Below are 21,137 nucleotides of genomic sequence, written 5' to 3'. Positions count from 1 at the left end.
GTATAGTTTGCTTTAATAGTGGGCCAATCTAGAGCAAACGGGCCGTGTCACGTGTGATCTCTGCTAATTGCCAAGTAGCCAAGCCGTAGGAAATTCCTACATTCGTGTAGGCACAGGATCCTCTCCCGCTTTAGACCTATAACTGAAACCACCAATACCATCCCAAACAAAGTTCCTCCCTCCCTCCATTTCCCTTTTTTGTCTTTAGGGTTTTGCCTCCCCCTCCCCCAACCCTCCAATTGACTTCCACTCCTCGATCTCCGTCTTGGCTCTTCCTCTCCTTCCCCTCTCTCTCTCTCTCTCTCTCTCTCTCTCTCTCCCTGGCTTCCGAACCCGAGCGATGGTCACCGGAGCCGGGCACCGCCGAGAGGATGAGGGGAGCAAGAGCACCGGGAGCTTCCCCAAGGCGGTGCCCACGGGAAGATCCTCGTGGGGAACGCCGCCGCTCTCTGGCGGCCAATCGGCATCGACCAGCGGAAGCGCCGGGTCCCCCTCGAGCCGCAGCGAGCCGGCGGGGGCGGCGGCGGCCACGACGCCTGCCAGCGAGAGCACCTTCGTGAGGCTCAACAATCTCGACATCCACGGCGACGATGCGCCGTCCTCGCAGGGAGCTGCAAGGTTCGTTCCCGAGTGCTTTCTAGGAATGTGGTTGAATTCATTCGAAAAGATGATGGTTTGGGGATCTGTTGGTTGGTAGTATGCTTATATGACTTGATTTCTGTGGCAATTTTTATAAATTTTAGGTTATCGTTCTCTTGTCATATTATATTTATATCGGAAGTGAAGAATCTGTGGAGATAAGTTATTCTTGATGTAATTAAAGTATTTCTTTTTGCATGGATTTGATACGATTGTGATGAATTCTGTTATATTTTGTTTGGGGGCTAAATTCAGACTCTTTTCATTGCTTCTAGGATGCATGGAGAAATTGGTAGGCAGTGGGAGCTATTGACTTTGATATTGTAGGTCTTTTAGATTGTTTAGTATCACATTGAGCTCCTTTACCCAGATTGTTGACAGTGAAGAAGGACAATGCCTAGGGGTACCATCATATGGAAATTCATTAGAATTTTAATATAGAGGAAAGTTCTTCTAAATGTGGAAATAATTCATGTACTTTTTTGGGGTATAGAGTTCTGACATTTCTCCTCACAAGTAGGCCTTTGTGAGACTTTGAGCATTCAAGAATTGATAGATCTTTTAGATTGTTTAGTAGTAAGTCAACCTTCATTATCCAAATTGGGTATATTTATTTCAAGTATAATTTAATTTTTGTGGATAAACTGATTAGGAAAGAACTTATATGTAGCTTGGCACCAAAAATAGAAGTGGTAAGTTGGAAAAATTGATTATATTTTGATGATAGGGATCTCCATTAATGATGAACTCATCTGTGCCATGCAAAAGTGTGACACAGCATGCATACATTTTCTAGAAGATAGAAAGTCATCTGAAGTATGAAAACTATCCTGCAACTCTTTTCTATATCTGTTCATCTTGAGTGTGTTTGAGTATACTTAATAGCTGGACAATCCAGGCTTCTTTCAGTTTATTATTATGTCTTTCCTTCTTAGATTTGGGAGAAGAACCTCCTGGTAAGTGGAACAACTTATATATAAGACAGTCCTCTCTATTTTTGTTCCTTTTTTTTTTGTAAGCAACAAGGTAACAAATTATTTCGTCTGAGAACTTCTATTATGTATAATAATGTTTTCTGAAAAATTCTGTTATAAGAAGAATCTCGTGCAGTTTTTTGACTGTCTCTAGTCCCTCTTGTTTGCTCTTTATTGGATCCTCCATAAAATTTTATAAGATTGATTTTCTTTACCAGTGGCAAGAAGAAAAAGAGGGGAACACGGGCTGTTGCAGGTGATAAAAGTGGAAGGGGACTTCGCCAATTCAGCATGAAAGGTGACTGAAAAATCCTTGTTTAATATGTCACTTTTATATAGGATTCATATTCTTCTTTAGATATACTTGTCCTGGTAACTAGAGGTAGAAATTGTGAAGTACTTTGAGAGCTTTTCCTGTATGCTGGAGTTGCCTTACTGCTACTACCATTTCTTATGCTATAAGTGGTAGGGAATTTAGTCATGTACCAACAATCTGTTTGTTCATATCGAAAACCTTCCCCTCAAGGAGTTAGTAACATTAACTTTTCCTTTCATTCCATGCTTTGACCATGCCTGACTGTGCTCAGTCTGTGAGAAAGTGGAAAGCAAGGGAAGAACTACTTATAATGAGGTCAGTGTCTCCAGTTCTTTTTAAAGTTTCTTTGTTTCATTGCCATACATTTGCTAGCTAAGGTTTGACTTCTACATTTTCTGCCATATGAGGGAAGTTGCAGTATGTTTTGTAAGTCACCATATTCGTTTTTGAGACATGGAGAATAATCTTTTGCCAGTATCTTTATTTTTAGACTGTTAATGCTTTTACTCTTTTACCGATAGGAGTTTCTTATGCCAAGATTATTGTAAAATATCAAAAATGGATGCTTTAGATATTAATCACGAATAAGCTTGTAGAAAAGCTTATCGACATACATATTAACACAGTCTCGTTTCTGGGTTAGGATCATGTAGTACAATGTTTCCAAGTAGTCTTGGGATGGATCTAAACTGAAAAATGTGTAAGTTTTGGATCCATTATATTATGATCGGCATTTGGGAGAGTGCTTGCTTTCTGATGTGACAGTTACAGGATTTGTTAAAATAATTAATAATGAAATATTACAAAAAAGATGCGTGAAGTGATATGAGGCTCAAGAAAGAATAAAGATCCTGCATTTGTTTCATTCAAGGATTTGTCTTGAATCTTGATTAATATGGCTACTGGTTCTTTATTAATGTCTTACCAGCTTTTCTGATATATTTAACAGTCTATTGCCTTTCATGTCTAAATATCTTTCCTTTTGTATGTCAGGTTGCAGATGAACTTGTAGCTGAGTTCGCTGATCCGAATAGTAATCTGGCATCGCCAGATCAGGTGCTCTAGATTTTTGCTGCGAGTGAATATTGTTATATATCTTCTTAATTTGTTTTTCATTTAGAGATCATGATATCATGGGTATATTGAAAAAAAAAATGCAGCAACAATATGATGAGAAGAACATAAGACGGAGGGTGTATGATGCATTAAATGTCCTGATGGCGATGGATATTATATCAAAAGATAAAAAGGAAATACAGTGGAAGGGCTTGCCTCGAACTAGTCTAAATGATATTGAAGAACTTAAGGTTCGCCCATACTATGCTTATTATGCTTTGTAATATATTCATTTTGGCATTTAGCTAAATATATTTCTAATAGAATCCAAGCCTCATATCTAGGTGGTTTTCTCGGGTGAATTCTAATCTTGTTCGGTCATATACTTAACACAGGCAGAAAGCATGGGGCTGAAAAATAGGATCGAAAAGAAAACTGCATATTTGCAAGAATTGCAAGATCAAGTAAGATAACTGAGTTTACCTGCTCATGCTCTCAGTTCTTGTTACAATAATTTGGAATGTGTTTACGTCTTGTAGTTTCACTAGGGGCATCTGATATCATAGCATGCTTGCCCTTTGAATATGTTCTGTAAACAGAGATGGCTAACATTCCAGATAAGCTTGGCATGCCTTACTGATAAATTATTCAATCTGATAAGATGACCTTGGAGTATTTAGAGAACATTATCAGATACGTTGGATGCACACATGGCATGAAGTTTAATGGTATAGTCATGGAAAAATAACTATACTAGTTATCATTCCAAACAATAGTTATGCAAAGATCAGAAATTTATCTGAAAAGGCTACATTGAAGTTTAACCTATAATTATTGTGCCATACAACAATGAATATGAGCTTGTCAAATTCGCTGTGACATTTTGTCTCGTATGAGTTGTTATCATAAATCGAGTGTTCTTTGACAAATATCAGGAGGATTTGTGAAAACTCAAGATATATGATATAATTGTTTGACGATATAGTTGCAAGTGCATTAAGTATTCATCGGAGCAGAACTAGGGAACATAAATGCTGACAATCTACAAGGTAATTAGGAAGTAAATATCCTCCAAATTTTATTAGACAGAGAAGGAGTATAGACATTTGACACACGACCCTGTCTTCTTTTAAGAACAAAATAATCCATAACTTTTCTTTACCTCTATGTCCCAAATTTTTCAAAGACTCAAGTACAGCACTCTCTGGTTGTGATGAACTCCATATCTATGTTATGCTAATTGCCCAATCATGAAACATTGCACTTGTTGTTAGAGTAACTTAAATTATGCTTAATTGGCCAGTGAAGGAACCTAACAAATTTTCTTTCCTACATTAAGTTCATAGGCCTCCAAAACTTGGTTCAGCGTAATGAACAGTTGTATGGTTCAGGAAATGCTCCTTCGGGTGGAGTGGCTTTGCCTTTTATCTTGGTTCAGGTATGGTAATCTTACCCTATTGAGACAGTGTCACTTTACGTGTTGCTTATAATCCTGTTAGTATGTCTTAATGAGTTATCTTGGATTCTTGGTCAGCCACATCATAGAGGCATTTGCTTTAAAATTGGTATTGAAGAAATGGATTTATGCTCCTGTTTAGTACCTTGTCTTTCTTACTTATTCATGCTGATATCTTCCTTGAGTATATATTTACACAAGTGATAACTGGTTCTGACAAGCCTCGACAGCTTTCTGTGGGCTTCTAACATTCTACCTTTAAAGATCAGACGTTGACTTGTTTTGAAATGATTTCTGAAAGGTTTGACATATTATTGGAATCTTTATGACAATCTTATGCTAGCTTAAATTTTATCATATGTTTAATCTTTCAGTAAAATTGTTATGATATAGTTTCTATCAGCACTGCTATAATCTTGATGGAGAAAAATGATATCTGTGGTAAAAGTTATTTTGATAAATTGCATTCATTTCTACCACAAAATGTCTTAATATTCAAAAGTGTTACCAATTAGCTTCATGCTATTATCTCCCATGTCCTTTGGTAAATGATTACCCTAATTACTTCTCTTGGTACATGAAAATATTTCCAGACTCGTCCACATGCAACTGTAGAAGTTGAAATTTCAGAAGATATGCAGCTGGTGCATTTCGACTTCAACAGGTAATATGGAAGCTTTTACCGTTCAGTAGGCATCCGGTAATATATGTTCCCATTTTTGCAAAAATATGCTAGAAAATGTTGTTACTTGGTCCCTTGTGTCATCTTTCAAACCATTGGGCTCTGTTTGGTGGTTTTGTTGCAAATAGGAGCTTGTTTTCTTCTTTTGTTCCCCTTTCTAAGTGAAGTAAGTAACCATTAACCATGGTTCCCATGGATCTTCAAACATGAAAAAAGAACATTTGGTACAGCGAATGGATCTCTAGCTTTCAATTGTTATTTAGCATCTCACAACAGTAAAAGAGACTTTGTGGAATTTCTTCTTTTGTAAAGGAAATCGAATTCTCTTATATGAAATGTGGTATGTAGAAAATCTGATCATCTTTCATGTTAGTGGATCATCTTGAACATTACCTAAAAATTGTACCCCCAGATAAAACATTTCATTAATAATGCAATGTTATTGTCACCTTCATGATATCCTGATGGTAAACTAGCTAAACCAGTAAAATTTATCCCAGCTATTTTGTTTTTCTTTTTACATTGCATATTGTCCCTTCTGTAAAAAAAATATTATCGGAGTGGATTAAGTTTGATGCATATGCTCTAATAATAGGAAAAAAAAAAGGTTGGTACTTAGCTATATTGTTAATGCTTGCTAATCTAACATCCAATTTTAAACCATGAAATGAAGTCCTCGTACTATTCTTGTAACTTTTTGTAAGTTCCAATGATGCAGCACACCGTTTGAATTGCATGATGACTCGTATGTTCTGAAAGCAATGAGATTCTGTGAAAGAGAAGAAAATGATGGTACACATGAGCCTAGTTCAAATGGAGGGGAATGCTCCAGCACAATGAATATGTATCAGCATCACATACCACAACCTACAAGGCCCAACACTACAGGCAAGCTGCCAACGTCGCCACCTATTCCAGGAATACTAAAAGGACGCATAAAGCACGAACACTAGAAAGACTAGATGCTGACTCTCGGGCTCTGTTTGCCGCTCGAGCTGCTTGTGCTCTTGTTCCTATAATATTTTTTCTGTAAAGCGCATGTAATTAGTGGATAAATGGGAAAAGAAGCAGATATTGGCAGCAAGTTGGAAGAATCAAGGGCACGTTTAATCGATCAGCCCTGCAAAGTATTTTCCCAGTGTGTTAACCCGGGTAATTGCTGGCTTAGGAAATCAATGCTATTGTAACGTAATTGTGTAATATTCTTTTCCTTTTGATATAATAGTTGTAGTAAGGATTTCAGTTGAAAATCCAGTTCATTGCATCTTAGATGCAACTCTCAAAATCTTATATTCCTCCTTTTCTTTTAACATGGCACATCATTGTATGGGCACTTGTAATTTCTAATCTTACTTTACTCCAGTTGGAATCAGTTTCCCTCCTTTTTTAACATTGCAAATCCCTTTTCCCCAAATTATCAGGGATGTGATTTCTGGATTATCTATTTCCTCAACAATTTTCTAGTCTACTTGTGATCATGGTTGTATTGACAATGAGGATTCTGGATAGGTTTCGCATATCTGCTATATACTTCGTCACAGGCTTGGGGAAACAATAGGGAAAACACAACACAATTGGGCGTATTGTCGGATGAGCAAAAATTTTGAAAATTACATTTTACACCCGATTTTCTATGAATTTGTTCATATTATCTTTTAAGTATTTATTTATTTTGATCTCTTAATTTTAGATTTTATTATAAAACATTAATTGTATATGTATTATATAATTTCAAATGTTGTTCTTTCTCAAAAAGATTTTAAAAAAGAAAAGGAAAAAAGAGAGTACCAATTGAGAGCTCTGCATCTTTTGCAGTCGAAGGTGATTGGGAGACGAGCAAGAAGGGCAACAGATGATAACATAATAATACTAATGATGTTATAAATAACGTCTCAATTGGAAAGGGATTACAATAAGGGTACACTTTCGTTCGCCTTGCTTCAAATTCAAAATTATTTATTTAACCAACTGAGCAATATCTTAGTGACTCCTATAACTTGGATCTTACTTTCTCGATAAGTTCTCTTCGTAAAATTTTCCCTGAAGCAGATTTAGGCACACTGTTAACGAAGGTAACTCTTCTCAATCTCTTATAAGGCGCCACCTGTAAATTGAAAAAAGAGAAAAGAAAAAAACAAAAGAATCGTCTTTGATTAGCCATCATTAAAAGAGAACCTACTTAGATTCATGCACGTTTACATGAATGTATACAAACCTTTGAACAAAATGCACATAAATTTGTATCTAAGTCATGCTAAACACCAGAAATGGAGGACACAAGATTTTGATTCGCTTTAGTTCATGAACAGATCGTACTCTTAGAGGCCATTTGGTGCGATGTGTTTGAAAAATACTGCATATTCTTAGAACAATCATTTGATCTATAGGCCTTATTTTGCTGTATTGTTATACCCAGTTGATCAGATATGATAAAAAAAATACTTTCAGTTCGAATATACCAGTAAAGGAGTAAAGGATCACAAATAAAATGATAGGAGGATAAAAAGAAAATTAGGCTTAACTATGTGGAAAAAAAATATAATTTCTCCATATTAAAATCAAGCAATAATTAAATAGTGATATTGAAATAAACTGTACAAGAAAAGAGACCAGTTCTGAGTTAGTAAAGTGGGAACATTGTGAATGTCAGGTTTAGTTATTGAAATAAAGCAGTTCTGAATAATATTCCCTTATAAGCATTACCTGTTGCGCAATAAATTTCTGTACATCTTCTTCTGTCAGTGAGCTTTTGGGAGACCGAACTACATAAGCAATAGGAACCTCGCCGGCTTCGGCATCAGGAAACCTGATCATCATATTAAAAGAATGTTCTGCGTTAAGTGTTGCACTGCACTGACAAAATTTAAAGCACTCAGTACAAGAAATGGGCCAAAATCTTCTGCAGTTGGGGGGGAGTATTCTGGCACTGAATGCTGCCAGGTCAAACCCTCTGCCCCATCCTGCAGGTAATTCCTGCAATCCGGTAAGCAGAGAATCCTCTCCCAACTGAAAATCGACTGTTAGAATCCTCAAGCTAATGCACGCATATTTTTTTAATTAAAAAAATAATGCACCCATATATTTGTTTCAAAAAAAGAAAAAATGCACACATATTTCTACATTAAGTAGTCCAACTTACGGGATGACAACAGCATCAAGTATCTCAGAATGGGAAAGAAGTAACCCCTCAAGCTCAGCTGGTGCAACCTATCAAAATGTCAGGGTTAAAACCAGAAGCTTCCATTTTCTAAACCAAGAACAGTAATATCTTAAAGCTTCCATGAAAACAAGTTGTATTTGGTTACTGTCAGAATTTGATATTGGCCCTAAGTACAGCCAAGAGAATTCAATTCAAAATTGTATAGATGAATTTACCTGAAAACCTTTGTACTTAATGAGCTCTTTTAGTCTATCAACAACAAACAGCCGGCCCTCCTCATCGATATAGCCGAGATCACCAGTATGTAACCACCCCTGCTTCAACGTAAATGCGGTAGCTTGTGGGTTGTTGAAATAACCTGATTATTATAAGTTAGTCAAAACAACAGCTTGAGCAATAGAATACATTAGAAAGAAAATTGTGCGAGTAAATAGAAATGGATTAACAAAGATGTGTGTCCATGATGTTAATAAAGAAGAAGAAGAAAGATAAAATAAATTATTAATAGATGACTATAAGACAAATTATCCATCATAAAACCTACCTTCCATTATGTTTGGTCCCCGAACGCATATTTCTCCTAATTGATTGGATGGAAGAAGCTTCAGTGTCTCCACATCGATGACCTTAGCTTCAACTTCTGGGACAAGTGTACCTGCTGAACCAAATTGACGAGGCTCTCCTTCTAAAGGATACTCCATTGATATGATCCCACAAGTCTCTGTCATACCATAACCCTGCTTGAAAGAAGAAGATAAATAATAAGATAGTTCCTTCTCTCTCTCTCTCTCTCTCTCTCTCTCTCTTTGCATTAATCGTTTCTAAAGAAAATATTCTTATAAAGACGAGATCAATCAGCATAAAGCAACTGCTACCTATGTACAGAATTTGTACACAAATGTTATCAGGAGAAAGATTTGTGAGTGCATCACTTGGACTCTATATTTACAATCGGCTAATTTTGCCTAGTTGTTTGATTATAGATATGCTCCTAAAGAATAAAGTTACTACATTTTGACTTTAAGATAGTCCAATTATTGGTCTTGCTGATTCATTAGGCAATAATATAATGAAATCTAATTCCTCCATGGCATTTTTTCATCCATCTAACCTGATTAGACCTGTTCTCAATTAGTTAACTGGTCCACAATGATACTATATTAATTAGGTGACGTGGGTCCCTTCCATCAACATGATTTAAACCACGTATTACAGTAAGCATTATATCGGTCTGAAGCTGCTAATACATGACACAAACTCTGAACTAGGAATTGGAACAGTCTTTGGGATCCAAGCACATCAAAATACCACACTATCATAACTACTTTTTGAATGATAAGTACCAAAATATCAATCCTGCCATGATTTCTTTACGCATACATTGACCTAGTCAGTTCCCACTACTTTAGTCTAATTAAATCAGATAAATTTGGCTTCTTCTTCGGTTTCATGGAAGTAATGAACACTGCAATCTTATCTACAAATTGATGCAATCTTTAACTCCACAAAACTACATAAACAATTAAAGTTCATGCATACTACCAAAACCTACTCAAAAAGGCATCCAACTTGTGAGATTAAAGACACAAAAAGATCAACCGAGATTACCTGAACGACTTCGGTGTTGGGGAAATTCTTGGACACCTCCTCCATCACATCCTTCCCGAGCGGCGCCGCCCCAGACCCGAGAAACTTCAGCGATTTAAGATCATACTTCCTCAAATTCCCCTGCTTCGCCAACGCAATCATCACCGGCGGAACACAAAATAAGTGAGTAACTTTATACCTTTCGATCGCTTTCATCATCGTTTCCATGTCAAACCTCCCCATTGAAACAACGGTATTACCCCTACTCAGCTGCCCATAGGTAATCACCGCCAGCCCAAATATATGAAACATTGGAAGGAAGCACAAGAAGATGTTCGGCGGCTCGCGGTGAAATTCCTGATCCGCCGTCACCATGACGCCGGCGGAAATGAAGTTCTTGTGGGTCAATATCACACCTTTGCTCGCCCCGGTAGTTCCCGAGGAGTAAAGAAGCGCCGCGGTATCCGATTGCCGAATTGCAGGTGGGGTGAAGTCGGATTCTTTGAATCCAGCGACTAAATCTGAAAAAAGGGCGCCGAATGTTACGACAGGGATGCCGAGATGGGAAACTTTGGGCATGAGCTCAGGGACGGTGATGACGAGCTTCGGATTGGAATCCTCGGTCTGCTTGGAGAGCTCGGAGGGGGTGTAGAGAGGGTTGACGGTGGTGACGACGGCTCCGAGGGAGACAACGGCGAGGAAGCAGATGGGGAAGTGGATTGAGTTAGGGGCGAGAAGGAGGACGACGTCGCCCTTGGAGATGCAGAGGCGGGAGGAGATTGCGGCGGCCGCGGAGAATACGGCAGAGCGGAGGGACACGAAGGAGAGGGACTCGCCGGTGTCGGCGTCAGCCAGGGCGACACGATCCGGGTAGGAGGAAACGCGGCGGAATAGGAAGGAGACCATGGAAAGGTTCGGATCCGCGGGGAAGCGGACGGGTGGCCGAACGGAGCGATAGATGCCATCGGAGGAGGAAGACGACATTTTTCTTTCTTCTTTTTAGTTTGATCTTAGTTTGGGTATGAAGGGGAAAAAGACGAGAGAGGGGAAGGAGAGTTTTGAGGAGATGATATGATAATGATGTCTGCGCGCAATGGAAGAAAAATACTGTAGGCTTTTGAAACGTTTTAGATCGGATGCACCGCTGGTCGTAGGAATTTGCCGCAGTTGGGTTGTCCTTTATCTTGGGACTAGCTGTTATAATTAAATATTTTAATTGCTCTTACTGAAAAGTCCAAGGGAAGAAGAGAACTGCTGAGATTTGGAGAAAGACCTTCTCCTTACATCTTATCCTTTCTTTCTGGGAGAAGAATGTCTCAATGGCATCCTTTTATTGACCCATCTTTTCTTAATGAAATTAGCATGGAAGAAAATTATTTGATGATTTAATGAAATCATTGGGACCACCTATACAGGGATTGTTAATTCCATCAATCACTTATCTCTCTATTTGTTGATACGAATCAAATCTGGAACGACTCGTTCGTATGATAATTCTAAGATTTTGAAAGGTAGTAATCTCAAAAGTTCGGGATCTAATAGTTTTGGAATAAAATTAATAAGAGATCCGAATAAAAAATTATGATTAAAATAGTGGACCAAGGTCGAAGTAGAAAAGATCAGTAATCGATCGAAGGGTGGCTATAGTTAGAAGGGTGACTAAGGATGGTGGTGGATAACCGTAAATAGGGTGATTGTTAATGATAAAGGAATGTGGCTATAGTTAAAAGATTGGGATATTTCTACGGCTATGATTTACTCTTAAAAAGATAGGTAAAAAATAATTATAAAAATAATAATGTGTTAGATTACTTCAATGTCTTACATGTCCATTCTTATTTATAGAAGTAAAAAAATCTTTAGTAGATCAGATCCATATACGGATTATCCAATTTATTTAAAATTTAAAATAATAAGATAAAGTTAAATACTTAACTTAACTCAACTTGACTCGACTCAACTTAATCTATGTGGTCGGATAGTAACATTTGCAAAACTAATAGAGCTCCTCGACCCTTTTGCTATTTGATTTATTATCACTATATATATATATATTTATATTTGAAGGCTTTCTAGTGCATTAACTTAACCGGTGATTAGGATATCATTACACTAACAAATAATTTTTAAATTTGCAAAGTTACTTGATGATTTGACTTACAAATTAAAAGATGAGGATTTTCTTACTATGCTTTCGATCTCTTGACTCTAATGGAGTAATCCTGATGGTTAATATATAAAATTTTATTTTAAATTCTTTTAAACATTGTCTTATATAATTCTTCCTCCTTATCTACATGTGTATGTATGATGAGCCACGTATTTGTCTTCCTCGCCACAGATTCTCTCTTCAATTATATATTCCCTTCTTCTACTAATCCCCATACCAACTCCACCATGGCTTCCATCTCTCCAATTGCCAACCTCTCCTCCTTCCTCTTCTTCTTCCTCTTCCTCTTCGTCTTCTTCTCTTGCTCATCCACCTATGCGTACTCTACAACCATTCGCGAACCCAATAACTTGCCCAAAGAGAAGATGACCCACCTCCACTTCTTCTTCCACGAGATCATGGCTGGTCCCAACGCCACAGGAGCGGCGGTCGTCATGCCGCCCAATGAGGGCTCTCCATTCGGCGGCATTGGCATCGTCGACGACATGATCAGAGAAGGGCCGGAGACCGACTCGAAGCTCATCGGGAAGTGCCAAGGGATCACCTTCATCGCCAACATGGAGGAGCTGGAGTTTACGACGCTGCTGAACTTCGTGCTCATCGACGGGGAGTTTGCCGGCAGCTCGCTCCAGGTGTTCGGCAAGGCCCGGCTTGGGACCATCATCGAGCGGCCGGTCATCGGAGGGACCGGGGAGTTCCGGATGGCCCGGGGCTACACCATCAGCAAGATGGTGGCAACGACGGCACCGGAGTTGCTCATCTTGGAGTACGACGTGTATGTGTGGCACTACTGAGCAGCTACTGCGGCGGAGGGGTGTTTATGCCATTCCCTAATTTCCTTTAGGAAATTATGGTTCATTGTGGATAAGGTGAGAGATAATGTCTGAATAAACTATTTTATCGTGTAATAATATTAATATAATAAATAATAATTATATTTAATGTTCCACAAAATTGATATTAAAACAATGAAAATTAATAAACTAATTGACAAAAACTACTCTTAATTAAATTTGAAGTACTAATAATCAGATAATTTTTAGTCTAAAGTTAAGATAATAATTTTAAATTATTATTAAATTAATTTTTAAAAGCTGTATAAAAATAAGAAGAAAGAAAATAATAAATCAATATACCAGAATAAATTAAATTATTATTTAATTTTTATATCCGAATGAGAAGGCTTATTACAACAACAACACAAATAAACAGAATAAAAAAAAACTATTCACACTCCACGGTAGAAAATCTTCTATTTGTCGATATATTGTTGTTCTTTTTTTTGGGTTTTTGTGTGCGAATATGATGTGACGAATAAAAACAAGTTAAAAACTACTTTAATAGGTAGTCAAGCTTGCAGCCCCCACATCTTTAAGCTACCACTCTTGAAATCTTTGCGTGTTATTTCGCACCTGGCATTTTCCTCTTGACTGGTGCATGAGAGCGATTAATATTGCATTTCGAGATAATAAACAGTGAACTTTGCAATATAACTCGATGAAATAAATACTGTAGTATAAATTATTCAACTATTACTTAGAAACTGCATAAGAAAAGAAAAGAAAACGATTTACAACACCACCTGTGCCAAAACAAATGCTTGAATCAATGTGAGTGTAGAAAGCATTAATATGATTTCAGAGTATGAAATAGATACAAGAAGACAAGGAGATTATTAGCTTTTTTGGTTGCTCAAGTTATATTGCATAGCTTGAGATGATGAATTTTGTACAGAGTGCAGATACATGTGTGAACATGACAGGATGATGAACAAATGCATCAGCAAATAAATTAGGACAACAATTATGCACAACATGAACAAGGGGCGTATTTGTTTCTTCTACAAGAAATCCCACTGCCAATATACCTTCTCGACAATGCCCCCACCACTGCGAACGGCAAAACGGAGAGTCTCTGATGCAGGAGGAACACCCCAAAGCAAAGGCACTGCAACAGTCATGGTCAGCTTCTCTTGGAACCCCTCATTGCTTGCCTTTTCTGCTGCAACAACCTAAAGGGGAAGACGATTAGTTCTTTGTGACAGATGCCGAGGGGAAGATTGAACAAGAAAGAGAATATGTACGACCAAATAAGGATGTCAATATGCTTTGGCCATTATTTGTTTCCTTAAAGCAGGGAAGAGAAATAATAGGCAGGGTCAGCTAAAGCGCTCTATGTGCATGAGATGTAAGAGAGCCACCAGAAGCTCATTCATCCAATTACAAAGAATTTGTTTACTTAGCAAGCCCCAAATTCTTTCTCCCAAGTTTTCTACATTCACAGATTGCTACTAGGCTGCATGAGCCTGTAGTGCAACAAAGAAGGTAGCGCTGACTAGCCTTAGCATGCATAGCAAGTCCCTATATTATCTTGTTATTTCTTGGCCATGAATCAGTGCTTATTTCTGAAAGCTTGCGTCAGATGGACAACCAACAATAATAACTTGATAAATCTTCCAGAACCTTATCATCTGTACATTGTACTACACTTGGCATCTAATTGTTAGGAGAAGGCATTAGTGATGATAAATAATGCCAATCAACTATTTTGGTTCTACATGACCAAATTTGAAACAGAGCTACAAAAAGATGAAAGAGAAATATCAGATTGTAGTTCCTAATATTATGACTTACAAGCAGACACTTTATTACAACTAGAGATAATTATCCTTCAAAATTTCAACCAAATGTTTCTCATAAGCCAGGACCAGATCAGTTTTTACCACAAAACACTTCACAACTGTAGCTAATGACCCATTTTAGTGTCAACCGACATTTTTTCTTTAAGCAAATGTTGATATCAGTTGGATATTAACACTTTACAGCTATAGCTAAACAGCAGGCAACGTATGCAGCAAAACTATGAAGGCTTAATTTCTCAAGCCCTATTTTGCAAATCAAGAGAACGATTCTGCTAGCAGATTATCCTGAAGTGCTGATGAGAAAATCAAATCAACTATGTTATGTCCACAAAATAACAACAAAAATCAACATGTCGAAAATTTCCGAGGCAGGCTTGTTGCAAGAAATGCTTCCATGCTTGAAATATACCAACTGTTCCTCACTAGTCACTAGTTGAAAATAACACGTGGCAGTTAATTATAACTCGAGTAATTTACTAACCTGCTGAACATCATGATATTTCATTATAATCTCTTACTCCTGCCTCATTTCTCATTTTGTACTGTGCTACTACATCTATGCTAATTCCACTATTCAAATTTCATCCATTTTAATTTAATTACCTCTAACTCTCTAAGAAAAAGTAGAAAAAATGTGTATAGAACCTCAAGCACCAAAATACAACAGTAGACCATAATGACTTGACAACAAATGATTCACATCACTGGTTAAATGACATACCTCACCACCGTGCTCCAACACAGTATCTTCCACAACATCACTTAGCATTTCAATGGAACGGCAAAAGCCAAAGATGCATAATCTTCTACCCATGTCTAGTCCCTGAAATAAGATTCTCATGTCACATACCACAACAAAAGGAGAAACCACAAAACCTATGAAATAGTATTAAGAAGAACTAGCTCACATTTGTTGCCGCTATATCAAATAGTGCACCAAGACAAAGACCTTGATTTGGATCCATGTAATCCCTCTCCTGAAAGCGCTGATATCTCAGTGATGTGTTTGCCTTTGCTTGTCTCCTCTGATTTGGAAATGTATGTTGCACGATAAACAGAGTTATCACTAATTCCACAGAAACAGATTTATCATCTAAATTTCTCAAAGGTTAAAATGTAGTTACATTTGAAGCACGAAACTGGCGAGGAACCAGGGAACCTCCTATCTGAATGAGCCCTTCAGAAGTAAAAAGCGTGACTCTATCTTCAGGAACCCACTGAATGGCTGCAAAGAAAAATATAGAGGCAGAGATATGTTAACATGATGAATGAACTATGTAGACCAGCTCATAAGCTTTCTGACTTATGAAAGCAAGGGATATCAAGATCACGTTGACTAGCAAACAGAACTGTATTTATCCATTTAATTGATAAAGGTAACAAAAGGAACAAATAAAAACGATTAAAAAGGACGATTGTCTTGTAATTTTCCTTCATTAACAACTTTTAACTCTTCCTAGTTATAACAACTTTCCTACTTCCATGCTTTAACATATTCCCAAAGATTATGTATCAATCAGAATGCAACACATTAAGATTCTATAACACTGAGTTTGCAATCTAATACCATCACCAAATTCGGGAAAATATACTGCAAATAATCTAATCAGCTGCAATACGAGAGCGATGCTACAAAAGAATTGCGCGGGATTTGGTTCAAATCCCATAAACACTTATTCTTTTAGTTACAATACCGGCCTACAAACTCTACAAAAGCATAGATTTTGATGTCCACAAACAAAACAAAGCATTATCCATTCGTTGACCAACGAAACTCACAAGAAATCCTTAATTATATGGATCAAGGTAGAAATCGTACTCGATCCTTCGGACTGGGAGGAGGACTCCCAAGGGTAGGGGCCATAAGGATCGTCCCCGAAGATACCACCCTCATCGGAATCCTTAGCGCGAGCTCGGCAAACGCTAGCGGGCCGTCGACAGCGGAGGAGGAGGAACCTCGAGTTAGAAGGCGTCAAAGAGGAAGAAGAAGCGACGGAGAACTTGGAGCGCGAGAAGGCATGGAAAGGGTGGAAGGAGGAGGAGAAGCAAAGCGCAGAGGAGGAATCCGCCATGGTCGAGATCGGAGGAAGAGGTGGAGAAAAAGTGAGGAATAAATGAGATTATTCAATCCGACATTTTAACGAAGGTTTCGTGTGGTTGCATAAAAAGAAAATTTTCTATTCTTTTCTTTTTGCTTTTTTGAGGCGAGAAAGGAGAAGCCCAAATTGTCACGTGTCCGGCGGTGGCGTCGGCCTGAAGAAAGGTTCGGAGTACAGCTGGGCTTGATTAAATCACATCCGTCGATTCCTAGAAGGATCCTGTAATCAACGGCCAGTGATGAGCAGGAATGCTGGAGCCGGTGGAGGTCAACGGGATCATGGTCCACGACTTCTCCTTTCGGCCCGCAATGCCATTGAGCGGCCCAACTTATTAGCACGAATCTTAATGTCCTTCACACAATCGTCTACCGTCGAATTCGATGAATCTTTAAATGTCCTTCACACAATCGTCTATCCTCACTCTCACTCCCCCCCCCCCCCCCCCGCTCCTCCGCTATCATGGCGATGGCCGTGGCCTTCTCCTCCATCCAGACCTTCCCTTCTCTCTTCTCCAACCAAACTCTCCGCTTCCAACCCCTCCGCCGCCGCCTTCCCTTATTCCTCGCCTCCTCCTCCTCCTCCTCCACTACCGAATTCAACATCTCCTTCGGCACCGCCACCTCCCCTCGTCCGTCCAAAACCCTAGTTCCCGACGCTTCCCCTCCCGACCCCTCCTCTGCTTCTCTCCCGATCATTCCATGGATCGTCCGCGACGAGAACGGCAACCTCACCATCCAATCGTCGCCTCCGGCCCGTTTCCTCCAATCCATGGCCGAAACAAAGACCTCCTCCTCCAACTCCAAGAAGAAGAAGAAGATCGATAACAGCAAGAGTAAGGAAAAGAACACACCTCCCACGCCGGTTGCGTCCACTGCTCCAAAGTACTCGAAGGCTGCGAGAAGGTTTTACAACCAGAATATTAAGGAGTCGCAGGTGCAGAGGCTTAGTAAAGTTCTCGCGGCCGCGGGAGGTAATCCAAGTTGTTGCTTTTGGTTTCTGGAAAAAAAGATAAAGTTTTGATTTGATTTGATTTTTTTATTGTTTATTAGTGGCTTCGAGGAGGAGTAGCGAGGAGCTCATATTTGAAGGAAAAGTTACTGTCAATGGATCGGTTTGCACGTCCCCACAGGTATGTCTGCTTTCCGTTGCTATATCCAGCATTCTTAGAATAGCATTTGGATTACAATGTCTTTGCTAACCCTCTGTTTTCAAGATTGACCGTCTACAGATTTTAATAAATGGCATTTATTTTTGGTTATTTGTAGACTCGAGTTGATATTTCAAAGGATTCAATCTATGTCAATGGGAGTCGCCTTTCTAAAAAGCTACCTCCAAAATTATATTTTGCTCTTAACAAGCCAAAAGGGTCAGTATTCATTCTTTACAGTTTATAGATGTTTCTTCATTGCAGATACTGTCTTTTCAATGATCAAGTAAGAATAATTGATGCTAATATAATTATGAATTAGATGCTTTACAGGTATATTTGCTCAAGTGGTGATGAATCAAAATCAGTTATTTCCCTTTTTGATGAGCTCTGGAAAGGTTGGGTATGTGTTCTATCACTAAACTTGCAATTAAATGAAATTTATTTATGTACAGTCGCATGTCCTCAATAAACATTAATGTACTTCCTAGAGCAACTCTTTTTGATGTTGCCACAACTATGTACAGTCGCATGTCCTCTTTTGACTGTCCTCTTTCATATTTTTCTTGGGATAAAGTTCTTTGATTTACTCATTATTAACATCTTACTATGCACTTCCCAGAATAAAATACATCCCAGAATACCAAAGCCGCGATTATTTACTGTGGGTCGTCTTGATGTTGCCACAACTGGTTTAATAATTGTTACAAATGATGGTACGTGGTCTGATTTCATCCTCTATAGCACCTTTATTCGTTTTTGTTTGTTTTCTCATTCTTGGAGAGCATATTTGACTGCAATGCTGTGATGCATCCTGTGCAGGTGAGTTTGCCCAAACACTTGCTCATCCATCATCTGAATTATCTAAAGAGTGAGTAATTATCTTTTTTTGGTATTTCATGTCATGGTAGCTTATGTACAAATAATTCTTCTATATTTTAATAATGTGTTCATTTTTGTGTATGCTGTGCATGCTTTATGATAATTGCAGCTCAACTAAAACCAAACGATCATATAACTGTTTGGCATGAATGTTAATTCCTCAATCTTTTTGTTTTATTGCTTTAGTCATCATCCACATCATCATGTCTGCTGCAGGTATATAGCAACAGTAGATGGTACTGTACATAGACGACATCTCATAGCTATAAGCGAAGGTACAGAAATTGAAGGCATCAAATGTGTACCTGATTCTGTGGAGTTGTTGCCTGTACAGCCAGATGCATCAAGGCCTCGACTTAGAATAGTGGTACTTCCAATTTTTAGGCCATAATTTTGGTCATTCTTACACATTTATTTGACTGCATATAGATACTCCCTCTCTCCTTCTCTGGGTCTCTGCATTTATGGGATATATTTAGAGTGAACGTTGATATTTTGAAATGAGTATGTACATACATCTTCTGGTTATTAGGATATATGTTAAAGGGACATAGATTGTAATCAAAATTCCTAACTTTAATGTTAATTCCTGAGTCCTGACTATAATTATATATCTTTTTTTTCAATACAATTTCTATCATGCCATACTCCAGAAATATAGATTAACACAAGAACTTGGATGTCTTTCTTGTCCCATGCACGAAATGCATATAGGGATCTTCTTTAGATTTTTTTTTTCATTAAACTCTTGTGACATCATAATTGTTGTACATATGAGTATTTCTTTATCTTTTCTATGCTCAACATCAAGTTTCATTCTAGATTGAAATAATTATTTTCTTTTTGGCAGGTTCATGAAGGAAGAAATCATGAAGTTCGCGAACTTGTGAAAAATGCAGGACTTCAGGTTGTTTATCATTTTATATCATGGCTAAGTTACAACACAGAATTCACTAATTTATCCATGTTTTGATGAACACTTTTCTTCTTCTCATCCTATTTTGAGGGTATTTCTGTTTATATTTCTAAATGATTTGTCTTGTTTCTAGTAGGTTTGTGGCGCTTTTTGCCGTGCTATTTAAGATTTTTGTCGGATGTTGGTCCTATTCCTAGAACATGTATGACACATTTACCATCATCTGATCCACTCAGTGACTGTTAGTTTATAACAGTTATCACTAGGACAATAATTTTTTCCTCTTAGTTTCATATGGTCATGAAGGCTTAAGTCTGCTTTCTTTTAATTATACTTTGTTCAGCTTAGACAATTCTTATTAAATGGTGTTGTTTCTTTGGCTTATTTTTGGTGGCTGATCCTATTTCTGTTACTTGTTAGCTCTATTCTTTGAAGCGCATACGCATAGGTGGATTCAGGCTCCCATCAGATCTTGGGTACTGCTATTATCATTTCATTTTATATGGCTCCTTTCCAATTATGTGCTGTTTTTAACTTCTATAGTAACATTTTATTGGAAAACTGGATTACTTATGATCTTATTTAATTGACAAATTATAGTGACATACTTGTTGGCAACTGAAACCTTCATTCATTTTCTCATCTTATTGTTCAGGCTTGGGAAATATGTTGAGCTTAAACCAGCTGACATCAGGTTGTTGCAAGGGAATTCTCGGAAAAGTGCTTGAAAATTTTAACTCCCAAATTCCACACTGATGGCAGATCAGGCATGATATTCGATGTTTCATGTTTCATCTCCACCGACCATTGAGCATTCAAGTTCAGATGCCACAAGACAACAATCTAGCTGAGCGAAGTTCCTGTGAAATGTTGCTTGCATTCCTAAATATTCCACTCTGCGAGTGTTTGTGAAGATGCATTACACTTATCAACTTGCTTGAACATGAAGTCTCCATTTAATTTGTCGTCTATTCTGGAATCTGACACAGAACTAGAGCTAGAGCTGTTTTACCTAATCGGCAGCGGGAAATATTTGACTTCAGTAAAAGAAAGAAATTTCCACCTTGTTTAGATAGATTCTCACCGTTAACAATATTGTACTTTCAGATGATCCTTTTTTGTCATGCATTCTACAGTAAATTATTTGTGTATTTTCCAATGAAATATGTGGAGCATTGTAACGGTGGGAAAAGTTATTGTAAACTCGAGTATTACACTGCCTGCATTCATTAATACAATTGACAGATAAATATTCTTACATGTGGTATAGAATAATAGCCCCTCTGGTAACTCTTATATTGAACGCAAGTAGGTGGAATACACAATTTTTAACAAGTTTGCTAATTTCATTCTTGTCTCGAGAAAGGATTAAAAATATTTACTTTTAGCGGAAAAGATGCAATGGGAGCAAT

At 37.9% G+C, this 21,137-nt stretch overlaps 5 protein-coding genes across 5 annotated transcripts; 3 read left to right on the top strand and 2 right to left on the bottom strand.

The window, feature by feature from the left end:
- Window positions 1-219: 219 nt before the first annotated feature.
- LOC140761663 (transcription factor-like protein DPB) lies at window positions 220-6,373 on the top strand. The gene is made up of 9 exons (XM_073099089.1): window positions 220-618; window positions 1,832-1,911; window positions 2,201-2,244; window positions 2,923-2,985; window positions 3,090-3,236; window positions 3,381-3,449; window positions 4,325-4,423; window positions 5,035-5,105; window positions 5,842-6,373. The coding sequence occupies exons 1-9, from the start codon at window positions 341-343 to the stop codon at window positions 6,074-6,076; spliced, it is 1,086 nt and encodes a 361-aa protein (XP_072955190.1). The 5' UTR covers window positions 220-340; the 3' UTR covers window positions 6,077-6,373.
- A 601-nt stretch (window positions 6,374-6,974) lies between these two features.
- On the bottom strand, window positions 6,975-11,199 carry LOC140761459 (4-coumarate--CoA ligase-like 1). The gene is made up of 6 exons (XM_073098790.1): window positions 9,892-11,199; window positions 8,828-9,020; window positions 8,499-8,641; window positions 8,263-8,330; window positions 7,827-7,929; window positions 6,975-7,227 (listed from the first exon to the last, which is right to left on the bottom strand). The coding sequence occupies exons 1-6, from the start codon at window positions 10,852-10,854 to the stop codon at window positions 7,114-7,116; spliced, it is 1,584 nt and encodes a 527-aa protein (XP_072954891.1). The 5' UTR covers window positions 10,855-11,199; the 3' UTR covers window positions 6,975-7,113.
- A 999-nt stretch (window positions 11,200-12,198) lies between these two features.
- On the top strand, window positions 12,199-13,853 carry LOC140761510 (dirigent protein 1-like). Its single transcript, XM_073098866.1, has 2 exons — window positions 12,199-12,909; window positions 13,775-13,853. Exon 1 carries the CDS (start codon window positions 12,268-12,270, stop codon window positions 12,832-12,834), a length of 567 nt encoding a protein of 188 aa, XP_072954967.1. The 5' UTR covers window positions 12,199-12,267; the 3' UTR covers window positions 12,835-12,909; window positions 13,775-13,853.
- On the bottom strand, window positions 13,624-16,848 carry LOC140761509 (uncharacterized). The gene is made up of 5 exons (XM_073098865.1): window positions 16,501-16,848; window positions 15,806-15,906; window positions 15,590-15,706; window positions 15,403-15,504; window positions 13,624-14,051 (listed from the first exon to the last, which is right to left on the bottom strand). The coding sequence occupies exons 1-5, from the start codon at window positions 16,751-16,753 to the stop codon at window positions 13,881-13,883; spliced, it is 744 nt and encodes a 247-aa protein (XP_072954966.1). The 5' UTR covers window positions 16,754-16,848; the 3' UTR covers window positions 13,624-13,880.
- A 376-nt stretch (window positions 16,849-17,224) lies between these two features.
- On the top strand, window positions 17,225-20,984 carry LOC140761029 (putative ribosomal large subunit pseudouridine synthase SVR1, chloroplastic). Its single transcript, XM_073098195.1, has 10 exons — window positions 17,225-17,750; window positions 17,830-17,909; window positions 18,046-18,146; window positions 18,261-18,330; window positions 18,550-18,643; window positions 18,750-18,798; window positions 19,026-19,176; window positions 19,660-19,716; window positions 20,146-20,201; window positions 20,381-20,984. Exons 1-10 carry the CDS (start codon window positions 17,240-17,242, stop codon window positions 20,451-20,453), a joined length of 1,242 nt encoding a protein of 413 aa, XP_072954296.1. The 5' UTR covers window positions 17,225-17,239; the 3' UTR covers window positions 20,454-20,984.
- Window positions 20,985-21,137: the final 153 nt, after the last annotated feature.

This window comes from Typha angustifolia, chromosome 6, assembly GCF_048772165.1.
Source record: "Typha angustifolia cultivar Huaian chromosome 6, ASM4877216v1, whole genome shotgun sequence".
Lineage (NCBI taxonomy): Eukaryota > Viridiplantae > Streptophyta > Magnoliopsida > Poales > Typhaceae > Typha > Typha angustifolia.
The sequence above is the reverse complement of the archived record's forward strand: the minus strand, read 5'-3'. Positions and strand labels throughout refer to the sequence as shown.

Coding starts and splice junctions, on each gene's coding strand:
- LOC140761029 (XM_073098195.1), top strand. CDS start 17,240: ATGGCGATGGCCGTGGCCTTCTCCTCCATCCAGACCTTCCCTTCTCTC. Junction 18,331..18,549: donor ATGAGCTCTGGAAAGGTTGG/GTATGTGTTCTA, acceptor TGCACTTCCCAG/AATAAAATACATCCCAGAAT. Junction 19,717..20,145: donor TGAAAAATGCAGGACTTCAG/GTTGTTTATCAT, acceptor GTTACTTGTTAG/CTCTATTCTTTGAAGCGCAT.
- LOC140761663 (XM_073099089.1), top strand. CDS start 341: ATGGTCACCGGAGCCGGGCACCGCCGAGAGGATGAGGGGAGCAAGAGC. Junction 2,986..3,089: donor ATCTGGCATCGCCAGATCAG/GTGCTCTAGATT, acceptor AAAAAAATGCAG/CAACAATATGATGAGAAGAA. Junction 4,424..5,034: donor TGCCTTTTATCTTGGTTCAG/GTATGGTAATCT, acceptor AAATATTTCCAG/ACTCGTCCACATGCAACTGT.
- LOC140761509 (XM_073098865.1), bottom strand. CDS start 16,753: ATGGCGGATTCCTCCTCTGCGCTTTGCTTCTCCTCCTCCTTCCACCCT. Junction 15,707..15,805: donor GCCAGTTTCGTGCTTCAAAT/GTAACTACATTT, acceptor TTTCCAAATCAG/AGGAGACAAGCAAAGGCAAA. Junction 14,052..15,402: donor TGTTGGAGCACGGTGGTGAG/GTATGTCATTTA, acceptor CTTCCCCTTTAG/GTTGTTGCAGCAGAAAAGGC.
- LOC140761459 (XM_073098790.1), bottom strand. CDS start 10,854: ATGTCGTCTTCCTCCTCCGATGGCATCTATCGCTCCGTTCGGCCACCC. Junction 9,021..9,891: donor CCAACACCGAAGTCGTTCAG/GTAATCTCGGTT, acceptor TCTTTCAAGCAG/GGTTATGGTATGACAGAGAC. Junction 8,642..8,827: donor GGGACCAAACATAATGGAAG/GTAGGTTTTATG, acceptor TATAATAATCAG/GTTATTTCAACAACCCACAA.
- LOC140761510 (XM_073098866.1), top strand. CDS start 12,268: ATGGCTTCCATCTCTCCAATTGCCAACCTCTCCTCCTTCCTCTTCTTC.